The sequence below is a fragment of the Gallus gallus genome, chromosome 4 (assembly GCF_016699485.2).
Source record: "Gallus gallus isolate bGalGal1 chromosome 4, bGalGal1.mat.broiler.GRCg7b, whole genome shotgun sequence".
NCBI lineage: Eukaryota > Metazoa > Chordata > Aves > Galliformes > Phasianidae > Gallus > Gallus gallus.
The window spans coordinates 13,975,296-13,992,208 of NC_052535.1; the positions used below are offsets into that span (position 1 = coordinate 13,975,296).

General features: G+C 38.8%; 1 protein-coding gene across 2 annotated transcripts in view; it reads left to right on the forward strand.

The window, feature by feature from the left end:
* The window catches only part of COL4A6 (collagen type IV alpha 6 chain), a 121,449-nt gene that overhangs the window by 35,522 nt on the left and 69,014 nt on the right, over window positions 1–16,913 (forward strand). For both annotated transcript variants that reach the window (XM_420322.8, XM_015278603.4), the window contains exon 3: window positions 8,041–8,124. In XM_420322.8, coding sequence (XP_420322.5) covers window positions 8,041–8,124 — 84 coding nt within the window. The remainder of the gene's footprint in view (window positions 1–8,040; window positions 8,125–16,913) is intronic.

Below are 16,913 nucleotides of genomic sequence, written 5' to 3' on the forward strand. Positions count from 1 at the left end.
TTATCTGTTACACAGCTTTTTGCAAGGCATAGCATGTTCACAAGTAAAAGGGTTGGCTGAATCATCTGATACCTTCAGTTCATGAATGGATGAATCATGAAGATTTGTTTCCAAGCCATATACACGCCTTTTAAAGCTGTCTGAAAGCTCTTAGGTGTCATAAGAACATTGTAGGATAAAGAGAGCCAGTTATCTGATGGAAGAGCATCCACTCTCTTGCTGGGAGGTTGGTAATTTCTAAGAACAGTTTTTATCTGATTTGCTAGTTTTGTTTATAAAGACTTGTACTGGTTCATGGTGGTATGTATCACATACATAGATTGCATAATGTCCACCTCCTTCAACTAGGTTATCTATACTTCTTTTAATATCCAGTTGTATGGGTTTTAGTATCCTAAATATCAATCCATTCAGCAACATCAGTCTGAGTGTCTACACTGCTTGGCAGTGTGCGTTTATTATGGATTTAGCCAGTGGTTGTGGGTCGAGTGTTATGCAGGGCTAATAAGGCTGCTGGGCAGGTACAAACTTGGTAAATACCTGTGCTAAATCATATAAATGAGTTATCTCTGATTTTGGAATCATTACTTCAGGCTGTGTAACTTGCAGCTCTGTGTAGTTAAAGAAGTAGGGCAATGCTCCTTTACTTTTTCACTTGGCGTGTGCCCAGCTTTGATAGAAAGTAATACTACGGAAGCAGACTATTTCCCAATATAACTTATTAGGTTATGTTCTGCATCAATATATGAATATGCTTTAAAAATTCATTTAAATATAAATTCACCACTATCTCCATACAAATGGATGTATTTTGGGATTCATAGACAATATCAATAGGACAGTGCCTTTCTTGTTCCGTAAAGCAACACTGAGTTATCTGCAAGCACTTTTTCCTACAGTGGGATGCAATAATCCTGCTGTTCCTCGTTATTGCTGCTGCATTTGCATGATAATGAATTCATGGATATCCCTCTGCTGCTTATGCACAGTTAATGCAGAGCCCTCAAATGATATTTGACAATATCATTGTCACACAAACGATATGCTCTGGAAATTCTGTGCTATGAGAATGCTTCCCCTTGCAGAACCTTGATGACATTATTTGTATGAATGAAAATTACTTGAGTGAATTTCAAAAAATCTCTGCAAATTCCCTCCCCAGCCTCCAGCCAACCAGTGAGAAATACATTTCCTCAAAAACTAGGGGTCAGTCAACCCTCTTACTGTTCAGAAGATATTGGTTCATTTTTGCTGTCTGTACCTTTAACATCTCATTTTCAGCTGTCTCACTGGCAGGAATGAAACGGGGAGTCGAATACAGGATGGAATTTGATTCAGTCAGAGTTTGTTGCTAGTTTCTCTAGGCCAGGCTTTCCTCCCAGTTTTGTAGCCTCGTGTCATTGGAATTGGAGGAGGGTTGGTTTCCATTAGTAACTATTGGTTGGTCTCAGCTGCCAGTCGTTTGCCAGCTCTATGAAATGAATGAAAATGTTTGAGGAAATTGGTTTAGTGAAGAAGTCAGTGAACCTTAAAATGAATTAGTATCTTAGCTACAAATTCACATTTAATAGCTTCCTTTGAAAGGCCTTTTGTGCAGTAAGAGATAAGCTTGTGGTTGCGTGTTGTGTCCTTGCTCATGTCGGCTGTAAATAAACTGTCTGGCTTTAACTACATGCTCACTGAGCAGCAGGGTGTTGAGGAAGAAGTATGTACTGCTTTATGTAGCCTATCAACTGAACTGAAAACTGTCGGGAGACAGAGCAGTACAGAGCCAGATTTGTATGTTATGCTGAAGAAGCAGTAAGTGATGTTCGTACTGCTGGTGTGTTGGGAGGCTGCTCACTTAAACGGGACTGCAGGAAGAAGAGCAGTGCTCAGAATGAGTCTGGCTTTACATGTGGTTTGTGTGTTACTGTTTAACTGTACAGATTCTTGCTTGTTGTGTTTTTTACGTTTTGATTCTTATTAGTCCTTGGAAAATGCTTTTTCCAGGCTTGTCACAGTTTTGCACTAGTCTTTAATGTATCCAATTTTAGGAGAAACATGTAGGTGTAGAAAGTGAAGATCTGGAAGACAGTTTCCACCACTGTTCATATTGTGAGGTCACCTTTTTTCATTGAATAGGATGTTTTGCTTTCTGGATAGTTCTGTTGCTAATAGCAGGGACTGGAGGGAAGGGGATGCTTTGACATGAAATGCTTTTGCAACAAAGCAAAAGTAGCAGTCAGTGAGTCTTGCCTCACACTGTGACTCCATTAACAGGGATTACCAGCTCATAGAAGATGTCTCTTGCCTTTGTATCTGGAAGGATGTCTGCTTAAAGATGTTGTTTCTCCCACATATATTTATGGAAGCTTATACATACTTGCTTTTGCACCACTACTGTCCTTTCCTCTGTCTGTTTAGAGTAATATATGTAACCCAGCATTCAGTCCCTGATGGTCACCTGTAGTGCTATTTACATACTCTTACCACAAAGGTCTTTCTGTTGACATACGTTCTCAGTTAGTGACAGTCAGAGGTGTAAAATGCTCCTAAGCAACAGAGTGGAATGCAGAACATTGTTTAGGTAAAATTCATTTGCTTCTCCTGTTTACCTTTCTGAAGAATGTGTAAATGGCACTTGCATCACATCCACATCTTCATTCTGCTGGCCTAAGTAAACCATGCTCTATAGCAGGAAGGATCTTAAGCCACACGTTTGTAAGAAGAGGGATTTTCAAGCTTTGTTTGTGCCTGTGCAGAGCTCATACTTCTTGAAACTAAGTGACAAAAAGGTGCACTGTGTTCCAGCAAAAATCCCACTCATGTACTGTCTCATTGCTATCTCTGTGATCACTTTTTCTGTACGCATTGTATGTGCACAGCTGCAAGGCAGTAGTAGGATGTGTGGTGTGAAAAAGATGACTTCTCTGGGTGTGTCAGATGTAGTCATTTGCTCAGAGGTTTGTATTTGTCTGTTATTTGGTAGTTACTCAGGATTTGCTCTTAATTTGCTGCTTCCTATTGATTACTTATCCACCAGTTTGACCAAAAACCTCTAATTATTAGTTCCTAGGCTTGATATGGCTCTTTATACTTTTTTAAAAAAGTCACCAACTTGACAGACAGTACAAGTCAAGTTTTGGACTATCTAAGAAAAAAAGAGTTCAAACACTAGATATTCTTTCTGGGGAAAAAAATGTGTTTGTATTTTAAGTTTATGCAACGTTTTGCTGATGCATTTGCACTTCTTCTCTACCTCACTCCCAACAGATCCCAGCAAATGCTCCCATACAGTCTAACCGGGAGGTGCGGCGGTTTATTTCTGCTCTGACCCCTTCTGTGTTGGGAAGAATTACCGAATCTGTTTGCTGCGTGACATTATGCTGTCTTTGCTGGGTCACGCTGCCTCTTCTGAGTGCAGATGTTGCTGTGCTTCCTGGCTTGTCAGGTTTTTTAGTATTGAGGGCTTTATCTCAAGTTAGTGTGGCACCTTCTTTTTAATACACTCATAGCAAAGTAGAATCTGTCTGCTGACTTCTGAGAGGAGATAAACGTGTGGGTAAATGTTTTCAGAATTGGGTCAAAGTTCTGTAGAAACCTTAAAAGCTGTGGGAGCTAAGAGGGGGTAATGTTACTTAGCTCATGAAGTAAACAGAGATATTATGTTTCACTAGTTTTTTTACTGTGACATTTTACCAGGGTGTCTGGTACTGTAAATATGATTTCCTTATTAGTCATCAGCAGATAATAGGTCCTGAACTATATGAATTTTTTTTTGCAGGTTTCACAAGTTTCCTTGCGTTCCATTTGCAAGAACATAAGGTGGTCGGGATTTTGTTCTGGACTAGAGTGGTCCTTAACTGGAGTTTGGAAGTTACTGGAGATAAGGCTTAAGGAAATAAAGTTTCTTCCTTGGCACAACTCCTTACAGCAGTCTGAGATTCTTCCACTTTGTTTTATCCGTATCTTTTTTTCATTGTTTTCTTCTTTTATTTGATCATGGACATGTTCTTCTTTCAGCATGCTTTACATCCTCCAGTTTGGCATGCTGGCATTCCTTAGAATCCTTTTTTTTTTTTCCTAAAGGTTTCCAGCTTACTTTCCCATTACCACCACTGCTACTTAATTTTCCTCATGTTAATGGTAGTTACATGGTTTTCACCTCTTTGCTGCCCTTTTCCAAAATGTGCCCTCACTACATTTCTCTCTTAGCTTGTGGGTTCACCCTCCTACCAGACAGAAGTCATTGTCTTCAGCTAAAGATCTCACGTATTCCACAGACGATCCTCAGAGTACAGAGCAGGAGAAAATTGGTCCCTGGCTTTTGTGTTGGAACTGTCTTTCCTCAAAATCTTACTCAGGCCCTCTGTTAGGGGTTTGCTTCTGCAGATACAGTTTTCTTCGGGTTTGCAGACCTTCAATATAATTTGCTTCTATTGTGAGGACCTGTGTGTTGCTATAGAAGAGCTGGAATGAGCATGGGTTTGGGACACCTCTTATGGCATCACAGCTGTTAGCTTTCTTTACTGTCTTTGGCTTTGCTCCAGGACTTGCTGAAGTCAATGGAAAGATTAAAATGGCACTCCATCTGAATGAATCAGCTGTACACAAATGCTTGAGGGTGGCACACCAGAAATGAGAGTTGATATGTGTAATCTTCCTCTATCATTTTTAAATGCCTTTTAAAAATCTCCTCACTAATATCAGTGTTTTTAACTAACTTTTTTCTTATGTGAGTACTAGTGATACTTACATAAGACTGAAATAATAAGTGTTACTACACTTATAGCTATTTTAGCTATCTGTGTCTCAGAAATTGCTGTTTTTTAATCATCGGTACTGATTTATGTTTTTTAATTTATTTTCTGCAAAACTCCTGGTCTACTTGTAGTCACTGGAGTTAAAATCATCTAATTAATCTTCATTTCTTGACTTCTGCACTGTTTCTGACGAACCATGTTTGTCAACCTGAAATACATCTCGGGGCAGTCAGAGATCTCCTACCTGCATGCGTTCGCAGAACATGTACAAAGGGCCTGTGCTTACACATTCAGATTCCTATCTATAAGTGTTCAAATGACCAATGCAGCTGTACATTTGAATGGAAAAAATATATTAAACCTTTTCAGAAGAGAGCACTGTACTCTAGAATATTATATGTAGCCTTTAGGTTTGTATACATCAATTTTATGTACATGTCTGTTTGCTATTTAAGTAGTACTGGAGTGTCTGGTGTCAGCTTCTTCCCCTAAATAAAACACTCAGGGCATGTAACACCTGGTTTAGAGCCAGCTGGCTTTGGTTTACTTCCTTCCCAAATGCTTTCATTCATAAATAAGCAAAATGACAACTCTAGCTATGAAAAGGAACATAGAAACTCAATGTATGTACAATTTTACTCAAAATATGGACATATTTTATTTCTTTTTTTTATTAAACCTCAGTGACTCTTTGATTCAGATCCCACTGCAGTCAGTGGGAAGATTTATTTTGACTTTAGTGGGAATTTGACTTGGCTCGTATATGCTAAACCACAGGACTGGGGAGAGCAGTGCAGGCAGTGGGTATGGGAAGAATACTCGAGTTCTGTCCAGTGCTCTGCCACTGGGAGGTGCCTGCTTGCCACCAGACATTTCTGGCAAGGTGTGCTCTGTTGCTCCATGAGAGCGACTGCTGTGAGACAGCAACCTGGGAGGGATCCAGCACTGGCATGAAGTGTTTCTCTTCTCTACTCCCTTCCTGGGGGAAAGCAGAATTAGCAGGACCATAGGAACTGAAGGTTCATGGAAATGACTGTTGGAATGAAGAATACTGTGTGTGGGGGGAAGAGAAGAATCAATGGAGGCTAAAATCTTGGAAGAACTTAATGCCAAGTTGAATAAGCATCTGGGAAGACGTAATCTAATTCTCCAGTGGTATAAAGCTATCTTCTAACAGTGAAAATGTAAGGTTAAGCCTCAGGAACAGAGGTATACATAGGCTTGCAATGAGTCCAGATTTCCACTGCAAAATATGCATATAATATGCCAGAAGTTGTCTTGGGGCACTTCGCTCTGAGGGCTTGTTAACAGGACTCTAGGATCTCATTTTGCTAACTGTTAGAAATGCCCTTCCAGCAGTGTCTGTCAAGATGAGGGCCAGTTTTCACAATGTATATTTGCCAGTGTACATTGCAGGGTCAGATTGGTGCTGATCATGCTGTGCAGACAACTTGGAGATGCCCTCACTGCCTGTTATATATGCCACAGATGCAGGTTTTTCTCCTCTTTCCTTTTTTTATTACCTTTGCTGCATTAAGTTTACTTTTATTTCTGTCTTCCAAGGGTGAGAACCACCTATTATATTCCATGTCATGGTGACTCTTGCAGTTCATCACTCTCTGCTTAGTGCAAGGATTGCGTCTGGTGCTGCCATAGCGTTACTGAGTGACTAGTCTAAAAGTTCCATGTGTAGTGGGGTTTAATCCGAACAAAACTGTGAACAAGTCTGTGAAAATACTGTTTGTTTTTATTCATTTGGTGCCTTTTGGAACCTCTTGGAGGTAGCTATGAGTATTTTGCAGCAAGACATAGTGCTTTCTACAGTCTAGGGGCATGGAGGATTGAAGGGTTTTCTATGGTATCTGTTCATTCTACACTTAAGGACTGGGGCTGTTGAGTTTATAGCAAAATGATGCATACATCAGGATGTAAATCAATGTATTTTTTGTTTACCTGCATATAAGCAGAGAAAGTGATGCCAGACTAGTTCCTTTCTTTGAGAAAACTGACGTAAAGGAGTTCAAAGCTGCATGAGAATCTTGCCTGACTTGCCTTTCATTTTTTACGTTCCTCACTCGACAGGTGTCAGGAGATTTTAAAGGCTTGAAAAGTATTTTCTGTGAATGCTTTTAGGAAGGAAATGTTCAACTCCAGTCTAAACTTGTTTGAGCACTTAGGTTGGTCACCTTGAGATGATCTTAAATTTCTGTTTCATTCAGACTTTGAAAACACGGGGACAGTTGTGCAGGTGTTTGGGCTGATGCATAGTGCTGCGTGTGGCAGGGCCTTCAGCCTCCTGGTGCCGTAGGATCCCTGCAGTGTAAGCAGAGGTGTTGCTTCTTTCTGTCCTTTCCTATTCTCTGTGTGGTCTTTCCAAAACCACCTTTGTGTGAGTTTATCTCCACAGCAAAACAAGATTCGGCATCGAGGACAGAAAGTGTGCCTGAGCGTGTTAGCATGCTGAAGAGCAGAGCCTCTGTCACTAAACCTGTAGGAAAATCAAGTGGTGGACAAGGCCACTGTTTCCTTCTGCTGACTTCTTTTCATAGAGAATAAAATCCTAAGTGCTATATCATTTCTTCTCCAAAATGTTCTGCATCTACTCTCAGTTGCCCTTAATGTGACAGGTGGCATTGCGAGGGCTGTAAACATTGCTGTGGGAAGGGGATGTGGTTTGTTTAAAACTGAGTAGTTTTGTCAACACATCTGTGTTGACAGAGATGGAGATCTGCTTTCAGAGGTAGGGATTTTTCATATCTGTTCAAACACTGATGTTTCCTCCTGCGTGCTTTGTGTATCTCCTTATGGGCTCAGGCGCCACCTTCTCCCATCCACTTGTCTCTCTGTGTCTGTGGCTCAGGGGCTGCAGGTTCTTGCTGGCAGGAATGCGTGAAGGTGATGCCTTGGTGTTTCTCATGATGTAGAGATATTTGGATGTATGGAATGACTGAGGTACCAGTTCTATTTATGTCTAGCTAGTGTATTGTGAATCTCAAAACATCATGTAACTTTGTGGATTTTGGTAGCCCTAGAAAATGCTCCTCTCTAACTCATGTAAATTTACTTGTCCTCTAAATGTTTATACGTTCTTTTTTTACAGATATTTGGTGATTCTGAAAATGATTCAATTACAGAGAAGTAAATTTTCAAATATATTTTGCTATTTATTTCCCAGCAAGTTCACACAACAGATGTCAGATAGCTGAAAAGTTTTGAGATTTGAACGTATTAATTTAAGATCTTCTTCAGCAGACAAATAGTTATAGAAGTCATTTGTTTTCTTTCTTTGTAATAGGGTGGAAAGAAGTCCTACAGTGGGCCATGTGGAGGACGTGACTGCAGTGCTGGATGCAAATGTTTCCCAGAGAAGGGTGCAAGGGTAAGTTTTTGTATGCTAGTACAACTATTTATCAAGTCTCTTATCAATTAAAGGAAAAAGAGAAAACTAAGTTAATGTGTAATTCTGAATCTAATGACCTCATGAAACAACAAAAGTGAAGACCAGCTGCATTTATAACATCCCTGATCAGGATTTCAAAAGCTCTTCTAAAGGCTTTCAAATTGTTAGCTTTGCAGCAAGTCTTTAATGGAATCTTATTTCTTTATGCAGTCACAGGCCTGGTTCAAAAAAAGTCAGATGGTCTTTAAGGAGATTACAACAATTAAAACGAAAAATCTAATTACTGTAGGCTTCCAGTACAGATTTTATCCTTACTGTAATAGCTTCTATTAGTTTGTGGAAATATTTTTGTCTTTGGTACTTGCTTGTGAAGAAACAATAACTCTGAAGGAATCTAAACGTTTCCTTATTTTTTTTTTTTTAAAAAAAAAAGGGAAATAGCTTTTGTTAGCTAGAGCAATTCTCTCTGAGTTCTGCATTTGAAGAAACCAAATGTTTAAGCAATGTTTCTCTAAAACAGCTTAATTTCATTCGATTGTGTGAACGTATTTTAACCTTTATCTTAACATAACTGGCTACTTCCCATTTTAGGGTAATGCAGAGCTGCCAACTTCATTTTGTAGTTACAGTTTTAATGTATTTTTTTTCCATATGTCTTTCAGTGACCTGTGGGTAAACTCAAGGCATTGCTTTCTAGGACTGAGCTTAGGAAAATGTTGCTATTTAGAAATTATCTTAAGCATGTGCTTAAATGTTTCCCTAGTTGCAGACAGACTTGAGCATGAATTCTTAATTGATAACTGATGATGTGTTTGCTCTGGAAGAATAAAAATTCTTTGAAATCATCGTGTGGCAGGGTGGAAACATGTCTGAACAGATAAGCAGAAGAACTTTGCAAAGAAATTCTCAAACTAAAATATGAGCTAATGCCAATTACTCAACGCTGTGATTAGATGTGGTAAGGCACAGGCCTGGTTTGGTTCTGGAACAGAATATCCTCTAAATGCTTTGACCTTTGGATAGCAATGAGCATCATTCTTCTGTCTCTTTATATTCCTGGGGTTCAACTTGATTGTTTGAACTGGCCACAACAGTGTTGACCTTGCAGTTTGAGCTCTTGGTATCTCTTTTGTTAAGATGTCACAAAGATTTTAGTCTGTTTTCATTGCTGACCTGAGAACTCACTTGGCTTTTAGCTTGTTCCTTATGTGACCTGTATCAGTAGATGCTTTCAGGCTTTTAAACATACATTTCATCCTACTGAGACCTGTCTTTGGAGTAAACTGTCAGCTAGAAGGGGTAATCAGTCCCTATTACAGCACTGCTTCTATCAAGCCTTACTGAGTCCAGCTGACACCTTCTTGGACATCTGCAGACAACCACTGGAGTCCTGCCATGTTGGAGGACAGGGAGGCAACTGATGGAACTGGGAAAGGGGACAGTGTGATTATCTATCCTACAGCACTGTTTGTTTCTTGGAGGAGATCATACAGCCTGAGGCTAATTCCCTGGCTTTCTGCCTAGCTTCTCATTGCATTGCTGCAAGACCTTTAAGTTTAGAAAAGGCAAATAAGAGACAGGACTCTGCACATGCCCTGAATCCTTTCCATTTATTTATTAAAAAAAAAAAAAGTTCAGCTGTCAGTTTGCACAACTAATCTGACAAGAATAAAGCTAAGCTTTCTTTTTAAAAGAAGGAAATTACTGAAAAGCCCAAGAAAAAATGGCAGTAACCTGATGACTCAATGAAAATAATATAGGCAGTGTCCTCAAATGTCCTTTGTATGCGCTGCTGATCAGATCAAGCTGATGAACTGTGATAAACTTATTCCTGATCAGACACACGAATAAATAAAAGGTGGAGGGGGGCGGGAAGACTTGTAGAAGTGTCTAAGTCTACTGCCTGTTTAGTTGGATACTTTTAGAAATGGGGTATTACATATCTACATTCCAAATCTCCATGTTCATGTTTTTGTTATAGACTGTCAATGCATGTACGAAATACTTCTTTTCTTTTTTGTAACTTTCTCATTTTGTAACTTTCTCATTTTTGAGTTGGAACTTGAAGAACGGTCTCTATAATTTGAATCCCAATCCATTTCACAGAAATGACTCTGTTTAGAAGGGTAGGGTGTCTAACACCCTCTTGGGGAACTCTGCCAGCAGAGTGATAAGGCGCATCTTCTGCAATAGTAAAGGTTCCTTTTGTTAGTTGTCCCTATAGCTTGCACTGTCTCAGGAAAGCCTTAATGCTAGCTGATGCTCATTTTAGGCTGCTTAATGAAGTCCAATCTAATCCAGTTTACTTTAGAGCCTTCATCTTAGCTAATACTGTGGAATTGGCCCTTGTATGGCAAGTTGATGAAAAGCCTAGCTCTGTGTAATTTAATGGCAAAACTCTTGGGCTGTGCTGTGGCCTCTCCGTGTCAGTTCCTATTTGCTAAAGTTCTGTAAGTAACTGAAGTGATTATGCATAAGTCTAGTTCTTGTTGGAAAGGTTTTACTTTCACTGGAAGCTCCCACCTAGGACCTTCTCTAGAAGTTCTCTCAGAGGTCTAATGAAAAGATTGGACTTAAATAGTTATCTAAGAACTTAGGATATGATTGTTCCAGTTTCTCTTGACTTCACTGTTAGAATTTGTGCTGATTTTTAATGTGAAATCTAACATGCTTTTTGAATTAAAAGCAACTGTGAGAAGCCTTCACTACAGGTAGAGTTTTTAGATGAAAGAGGGGTGTTTCTAAACCTCAGCATCTCTACACTCATCTTTCTGTCTGGTAGTGATTGTGACCCTAAAAGTAAGTCTACTCTGATAGTGAAGGTACCCAAAAAATGTACCCTGGTGCTTGCAGCCTTTTTGAAAAGGGAGACAGACCAATCACACGCTTACACTTTTTAAACCCATTTCTGCTTACATTTTTACATACAATCCCCTCTCAGAACATCTGTTGATGGGTACAAGAGGAAAGGTGGAAAAAGCAACTATTAAATTTTCACTCCATTAAAAAGTGAATGTAAAATCTGGTGCTAGTCTCCAATGAAAGGCTGAATTTCTAATATACGTGGTCTCTTTGCAACTGAGTGACCTACATCTAGAACATTTTTGGAACTATCAGAAGAAATTACTATGTTAAAAAAAAAAAAGACATTTTTCACTCCCCTTTCTCGCTTTTAGATTCAATTTATGGGCAATGATAATGCCCTTTGAAAATATTTTACTCTGTTGGTAATTGTCTTGCTCATAAATGCACTGCAGATAAATCAGCAGTAACCAAGAGGACACTTTGCCCTGTCTGCCATTCCAAGAAGCACTAAATAGATGATCTGTACCATTTCATCTGCGCAGCTCATTTTGCATTAGTTTATGGTAGTGCTGGCTTTTTTGTTTCTATGTGCTGTCATCTACTTCCAAACACTTGCAAAAATAAACTAGCAGCTGCAGTTCTCCTTGCAAGTTTACCTTCTCCTGATGCCTGTTCACTTATCTTGGAATTTAAAACAGTACAAGGATTTATTTTAAACTTTACTCAACATGTTATGGAGCTCTTCAGCTGATAATAATCTTTCATTTTTTTATTAAGTCTTGTCCTCTCTTCTCCCACCTAAAGAAGAATTTCAAGGAAAAAAACATTTTGGAAATTGTTTCCAAAGCTTTTCAAATGAATCAGTAGAAATGGTGACCAAGCAGCTTTTACAGCTTAAAACTGTACATTGAGAGAGCCAGGTAATTTCAATTAAATTTAATTTTTTCCTGTGACACATGACTGTATCAACTAATTTCTCTCTTGCATCATGTGTTCTCTGAAATCCATTAAAATTTGATATGATAATTGCAAGTCTATTAATGCATCTAGAACCTCTTTCCTCTCAGAAAAATTCACACTGCAATTATTTCTAACAGTTGATGTGGTTGTGAAGGACAGTGTTTCTCTATAGAATTAGACAGTTGAGGACATGATAGACACTTGACACTAAATCTAGTCTGGTCACATAAAGAGAAGGACCACTGCAGTGTATCATGCTCTGGAGCCTGTCTTCTGACCTACTCTCATTCAAAAGAAATCCTGTTTGTGTCCTACTGAACTACAGTGTGAAGCAGAGCACGGTAAGTAGGAGATTAAGCAAAATCTGCCAGACTTATTAAAAATAAAAAAAAAGGCAGTCATCATCTTAATTAAAGGGTAGTCTACCAAGAGGTGTGTGAGATTCCACAAGTTTTCTTTGAAGTGAAGATGCTGATAGTAAGTGTTGTGTAAGTTATCTGTGGACAGTTGAGTTCTGTTAGAATAACTGCAAATCAAACAGTCTAAAAATGATAGATCCCCAATATCAATATACTGAACTGCATAGCCTGTAGCCACAACTTTGGATCATTTAATCTAATTGTTATCTAGCATAAGCTTAAGTTGCATTGGCAAGAGATCTTAACATTTGTCTGGAATTAATCCCTTCAACTTTTTACAGGGGGCGCAAAGAGCCTCTTGTGATAATTAGTTGAAGGTTGACTGACATTCCCTTCCAATAATTACAGCTTGTATTTTTGGATAATATTTGCTGAATTTAGCTTTGATCGCTAACTGGAGCAGTTTAGAGACTTTCTGATGAAATGCACTTTATGGAAGTGTCGGCTCAACAAAGTGAATTTTTTTTTTGCAGAAGTGTTTTATACAATCTTATATTCTTCTGCCTACCTAGCTTGAGAAGCACTGTAAGACATAGTGATATATGCCATTTTAATACCCACGTGCTGTAGTTTGACTCACAGACCAATTAGAATCAAACCAGGCTGTAAGATACTGACATTTTCTTCAAACTAACTGTGCCAAGATAGGTTATTTTAGCATACTTACTTGTTAATCAGCATAGTAGAGGTAATACTGGGATCATTTTGTAGTTATTTTTGAGGGATATTTTCACACCTCAGATAAAGAGGATTATTGCATTATAGAAGTTCTTGAAAACTGTTGGCCACTTAAGTCATTGTAATCTGTAGTTCTTGCTGTGTTTACTCTTGATCAAGCAAGGCAGTATCCACTAGCAAATGCTCCTGAATTCATATGCAGGATCATGAAATTAGCCATCTAGTGCGTGTGAACTCAAAATACGATGTTAGATGAATCGAGTGGGAATGAAATGCTGTTTAATTTGATAGTGAATTCTTTGTCATCCAGGGTTGACCAATCTGTGAAGCCAAACTGTGACTTTCCCTCCTTGTTACTTGCACTCTGAGATTTCCCTCTTTTTTTTTTTTTTTTTTTTCATTTTTAGGACAAGAACAGCCAATTATTTTTTTTCTATTGCAAAAGAACCTCACTGTATGGACCAGGCTACATGTATGCGTTGTTATAGTCTTTGAGCTTTACCTCCAGGCTTCTGTGACTGACACTGTAGGTTCTTCCATTCCAGTTGCAATGTAGACAGCCTTCAGTCCAGCTTCATTTAAAATCTTGTGTCCAGACCTCAGGAGTTAGGATCTGGCAGGCCTTGCTAGGCAGCAGTACTTTCCCCTCTCCTGTCTTCTATAGTTCCTTTCTTCTATTTTTCTGTTTTATGGAAAATACCTCAATATAATGAGTTGTTTTTTCTTTTCTCCTACCATCAGTTGTACATCCAACTGTACCTTTTTCCTTATGAATGTCTTGTGGTCACCTTAAATATGCCAGAAGTCAGTGTCCTGTTTTTAACAAAGTCCTCCTTTTCATCCTCTTCTCTCTGCAGTTTTCAACACCAGTGTATTTTTGCTCTGAGTTGCCACTTCTCATCTTCCTGCCAGGATATAACCCATTTATATGATTCTTGACAGGAACTCCTGCTTTCTGTCTTCACTATCTACACTTTTAAGAATTCCTACCATGTTCTTCTGGAAACTATAGTCTCCTTCCTGACTGGTGACTGGAAACACTGCTTGAACAAATATTCTTGGCCTGTTTTGTTTGTCATCTGTGTCATTTTACTGTCTATTAGCCCTATTTGAAGAGAAAAGTTCTTGGACTTCTGAATATGTTTGCTTCATGTAAGTGACTTCATCAAGCCTTTCCAACTTCTCTCCTTCCCTCCACCTTTCTAAACCAGTTGACTACATAGTATCTGTGAACTTAAAGGTAGTCTGAATGCATTGTAAATGAATGCACACAGCAGCTTTGCGTGCAAGGCTGCTGTCTACCAAGGCTTCTAAGCACTAGCAATCATCCAGAAGCCAAACCCTTCTCCAAAAGTGAATGTAAGAGCTGCACTTTCTTTCAAATTATTGTGATATGTTGCAGCTTTGACAGTATTGCAGTACTGTCACCCATAGTAAATATGGTTCTAACATATGGAATATATGTAAATGATGGTTAATTGTTGTTTAAATCCTCTTCTGGTTAAGCAAATTAAGTGCCATTATTTGATTTGGGAAGAGAATTATCTGTAAAATTTTTAAAGATGTCAACCATCTGTTCTGTGTTGTTACGAAGTTTTGGCAATATTATGAGAGAAAATGAGGTAATAGTTAAGTTAAACAACTTTCATGCCAGCTGCTTTTTTTAACAGTTGCCAAGATTATTTTTTTTTAAGTAATAAAACTAACTTTGCCAAATTCGACATTAAGCAATTATTGTACGTGTCCTCCTGACCCAACCTAAATACATTGAGCCTACCCTACTAATGAGAAACACACCATAGAGTAACTAAAAACAAATAAAGCAGGCCTTATTGCATTTGAAAGGATCCCTTGTGCAATGGGTTTCAAGACTAAACTTGCTCTTCTGTACAGTCCAATGTGATCGCACGTGATCTTGAGTATGTTTGAAGACTTCTTAGGGGGACAGACTCTTGTCTTATCTTACAGACTTCTTAACATTCAGTAATGGAGATCTGTGCTTAAGCATGTTAGCTAGGGAGACTCTGGTAGCTGCTTCCGTGATTTTTTTTTTTTTCTTGGTAGTTTGATTGAAGAGGTGTGTGCTAAATGAGGCAAAACACATTCTAGGAAACATATCTTGTGAAGATTTTCATTACTTTGGAAGCTTACCAGAAACCATACCATTACTGTGTTACCAGGGTGGCTGAGGTGACTTTGTGACCTATAACTGTTTCCAAGTCCCTCTGTGAGGGGAGAATATTTTGTAATTGCAGTGGGGACCGGTGCTTACTTTTTAAATCAACCAGAACGTAGGTTCTCAAGCTGTGCTCTACAGAGCACTTCCAGATGGCTTGGAAAATCACAGCAAATAATTATTTGTCACTCTAAGTAACTGCTGTAACCCATGATAATTTATTTATAAGTGTCGTTCCCCCCCCCCTCCCCCCCCCCCCTTTTTTTGTTTTTTAGCATTTAAAAATGCTTCAGCTTACAATACTTAAGAAGAAATCATGTAGTCTCTCTCCACCAGGTGACTGACTGCCTTGCCTATTTCTCCTTTCTTGCCTGAAAAATATCTCTGGCTTTCTTAGAGCCTCTCAGAAGTGAGGTTTTACCAATATGGATTTAAGCTGAGCTGTTCCCAACTACTGAAAGACATGAAGTCAGCTGCTGGCAGAGTTGGATTGCTCTACCATATTCTGTGGTGTGTTCTTCTGATTGGAAGAAAGAGAAACTGTGGTTCTCTTTGTGCTGCTGGCACTGTGAGCTGAGGATACAAGCTTATTACTCTGGGAATAAATGCTTAATTTCTTGTTTATGCCAGCTGCCATGGCTACTGCTGGTAATTTGGGCGAGTACAGTCCTATCCCCCTTGAAGACAATGTCATCACTCTATCCAGCTGATTTAATTTTATGCATATAGATAGATGGGAAGATGCAGCCAGACCACTCTTCTCCCTCCCTCTGTGGAGCCTTGCCTTGACTGACCTTATGTTCCAGCTTTATATCTTTCTCCAAGCCCAAAGATTACAACAGTTACTTGTACTACAGTTTTGCTCCACATGGACAAACTAGAGTTCATCAACAGTTTCCTAATCAGTGGTCCTGCTTTTTAAGTACTGGAGTGTAAAACAAACAAACAAATAAAACATCCACCTAATTATTTTTTCATAAAAATTAAATCTTTATTGGCTATAGAGTGAAGTGTTTGATGAATTTGTGATTTTACTTTCCATACAACTCCTCAGAATAGGATGAATGTTGACTCTTCAGTTTCTCTTGTTCATTCATATTTTCACAGTTGATAAAGAGCTGTAAATGTTCCTAAAATTGTTTTCTATCAGCCACTTCACCTACCAGTCAGAAAACAATTCCTGCAGGGAGAGGAACTCTCCAATATTTTTGCAAAGACAGAAAGACCAAATGTTAATATGAGCCTCACTAGCATCTAGGTGGGCCTTTGCTTAACTAAGGATGAAGATTTGTCTGGTGACTACTTGAGCAGTGTCTGGATTGAGAAGAGATGGTTAGTGCCCTCTTACATCTGAGAGGTGCCTCAAGACTTTGTCTTACCTCTTCAGCTAATAGACAGGAGCGAACCCATATCCTGCCTTGAAATTACCCAATTGACTGTCTCAGCAGTCTTCATCTAGATTGTTATCTTTAAGATCTCATTTTTTCCCTGCCTTTCTCCTCTTACTTCATCCCCAAATTGCCCATCTTCTAATTAGTTGTGATTGTTTCCATATTTTTGGTACTGTATAAGCTACTAATTATTTTTTAAGCTTCTTAAAATGAGAAGAGGTGCCCCTTTGAAGAAACAGGAGCCTTTTTAAAAGAGTTTCCGTTGGCAGTAAATGAAAGGTATGATATTTTCATTGTGTTCACTTGAGTAACTTAGCCTATCAGAAACAGAATTATCAT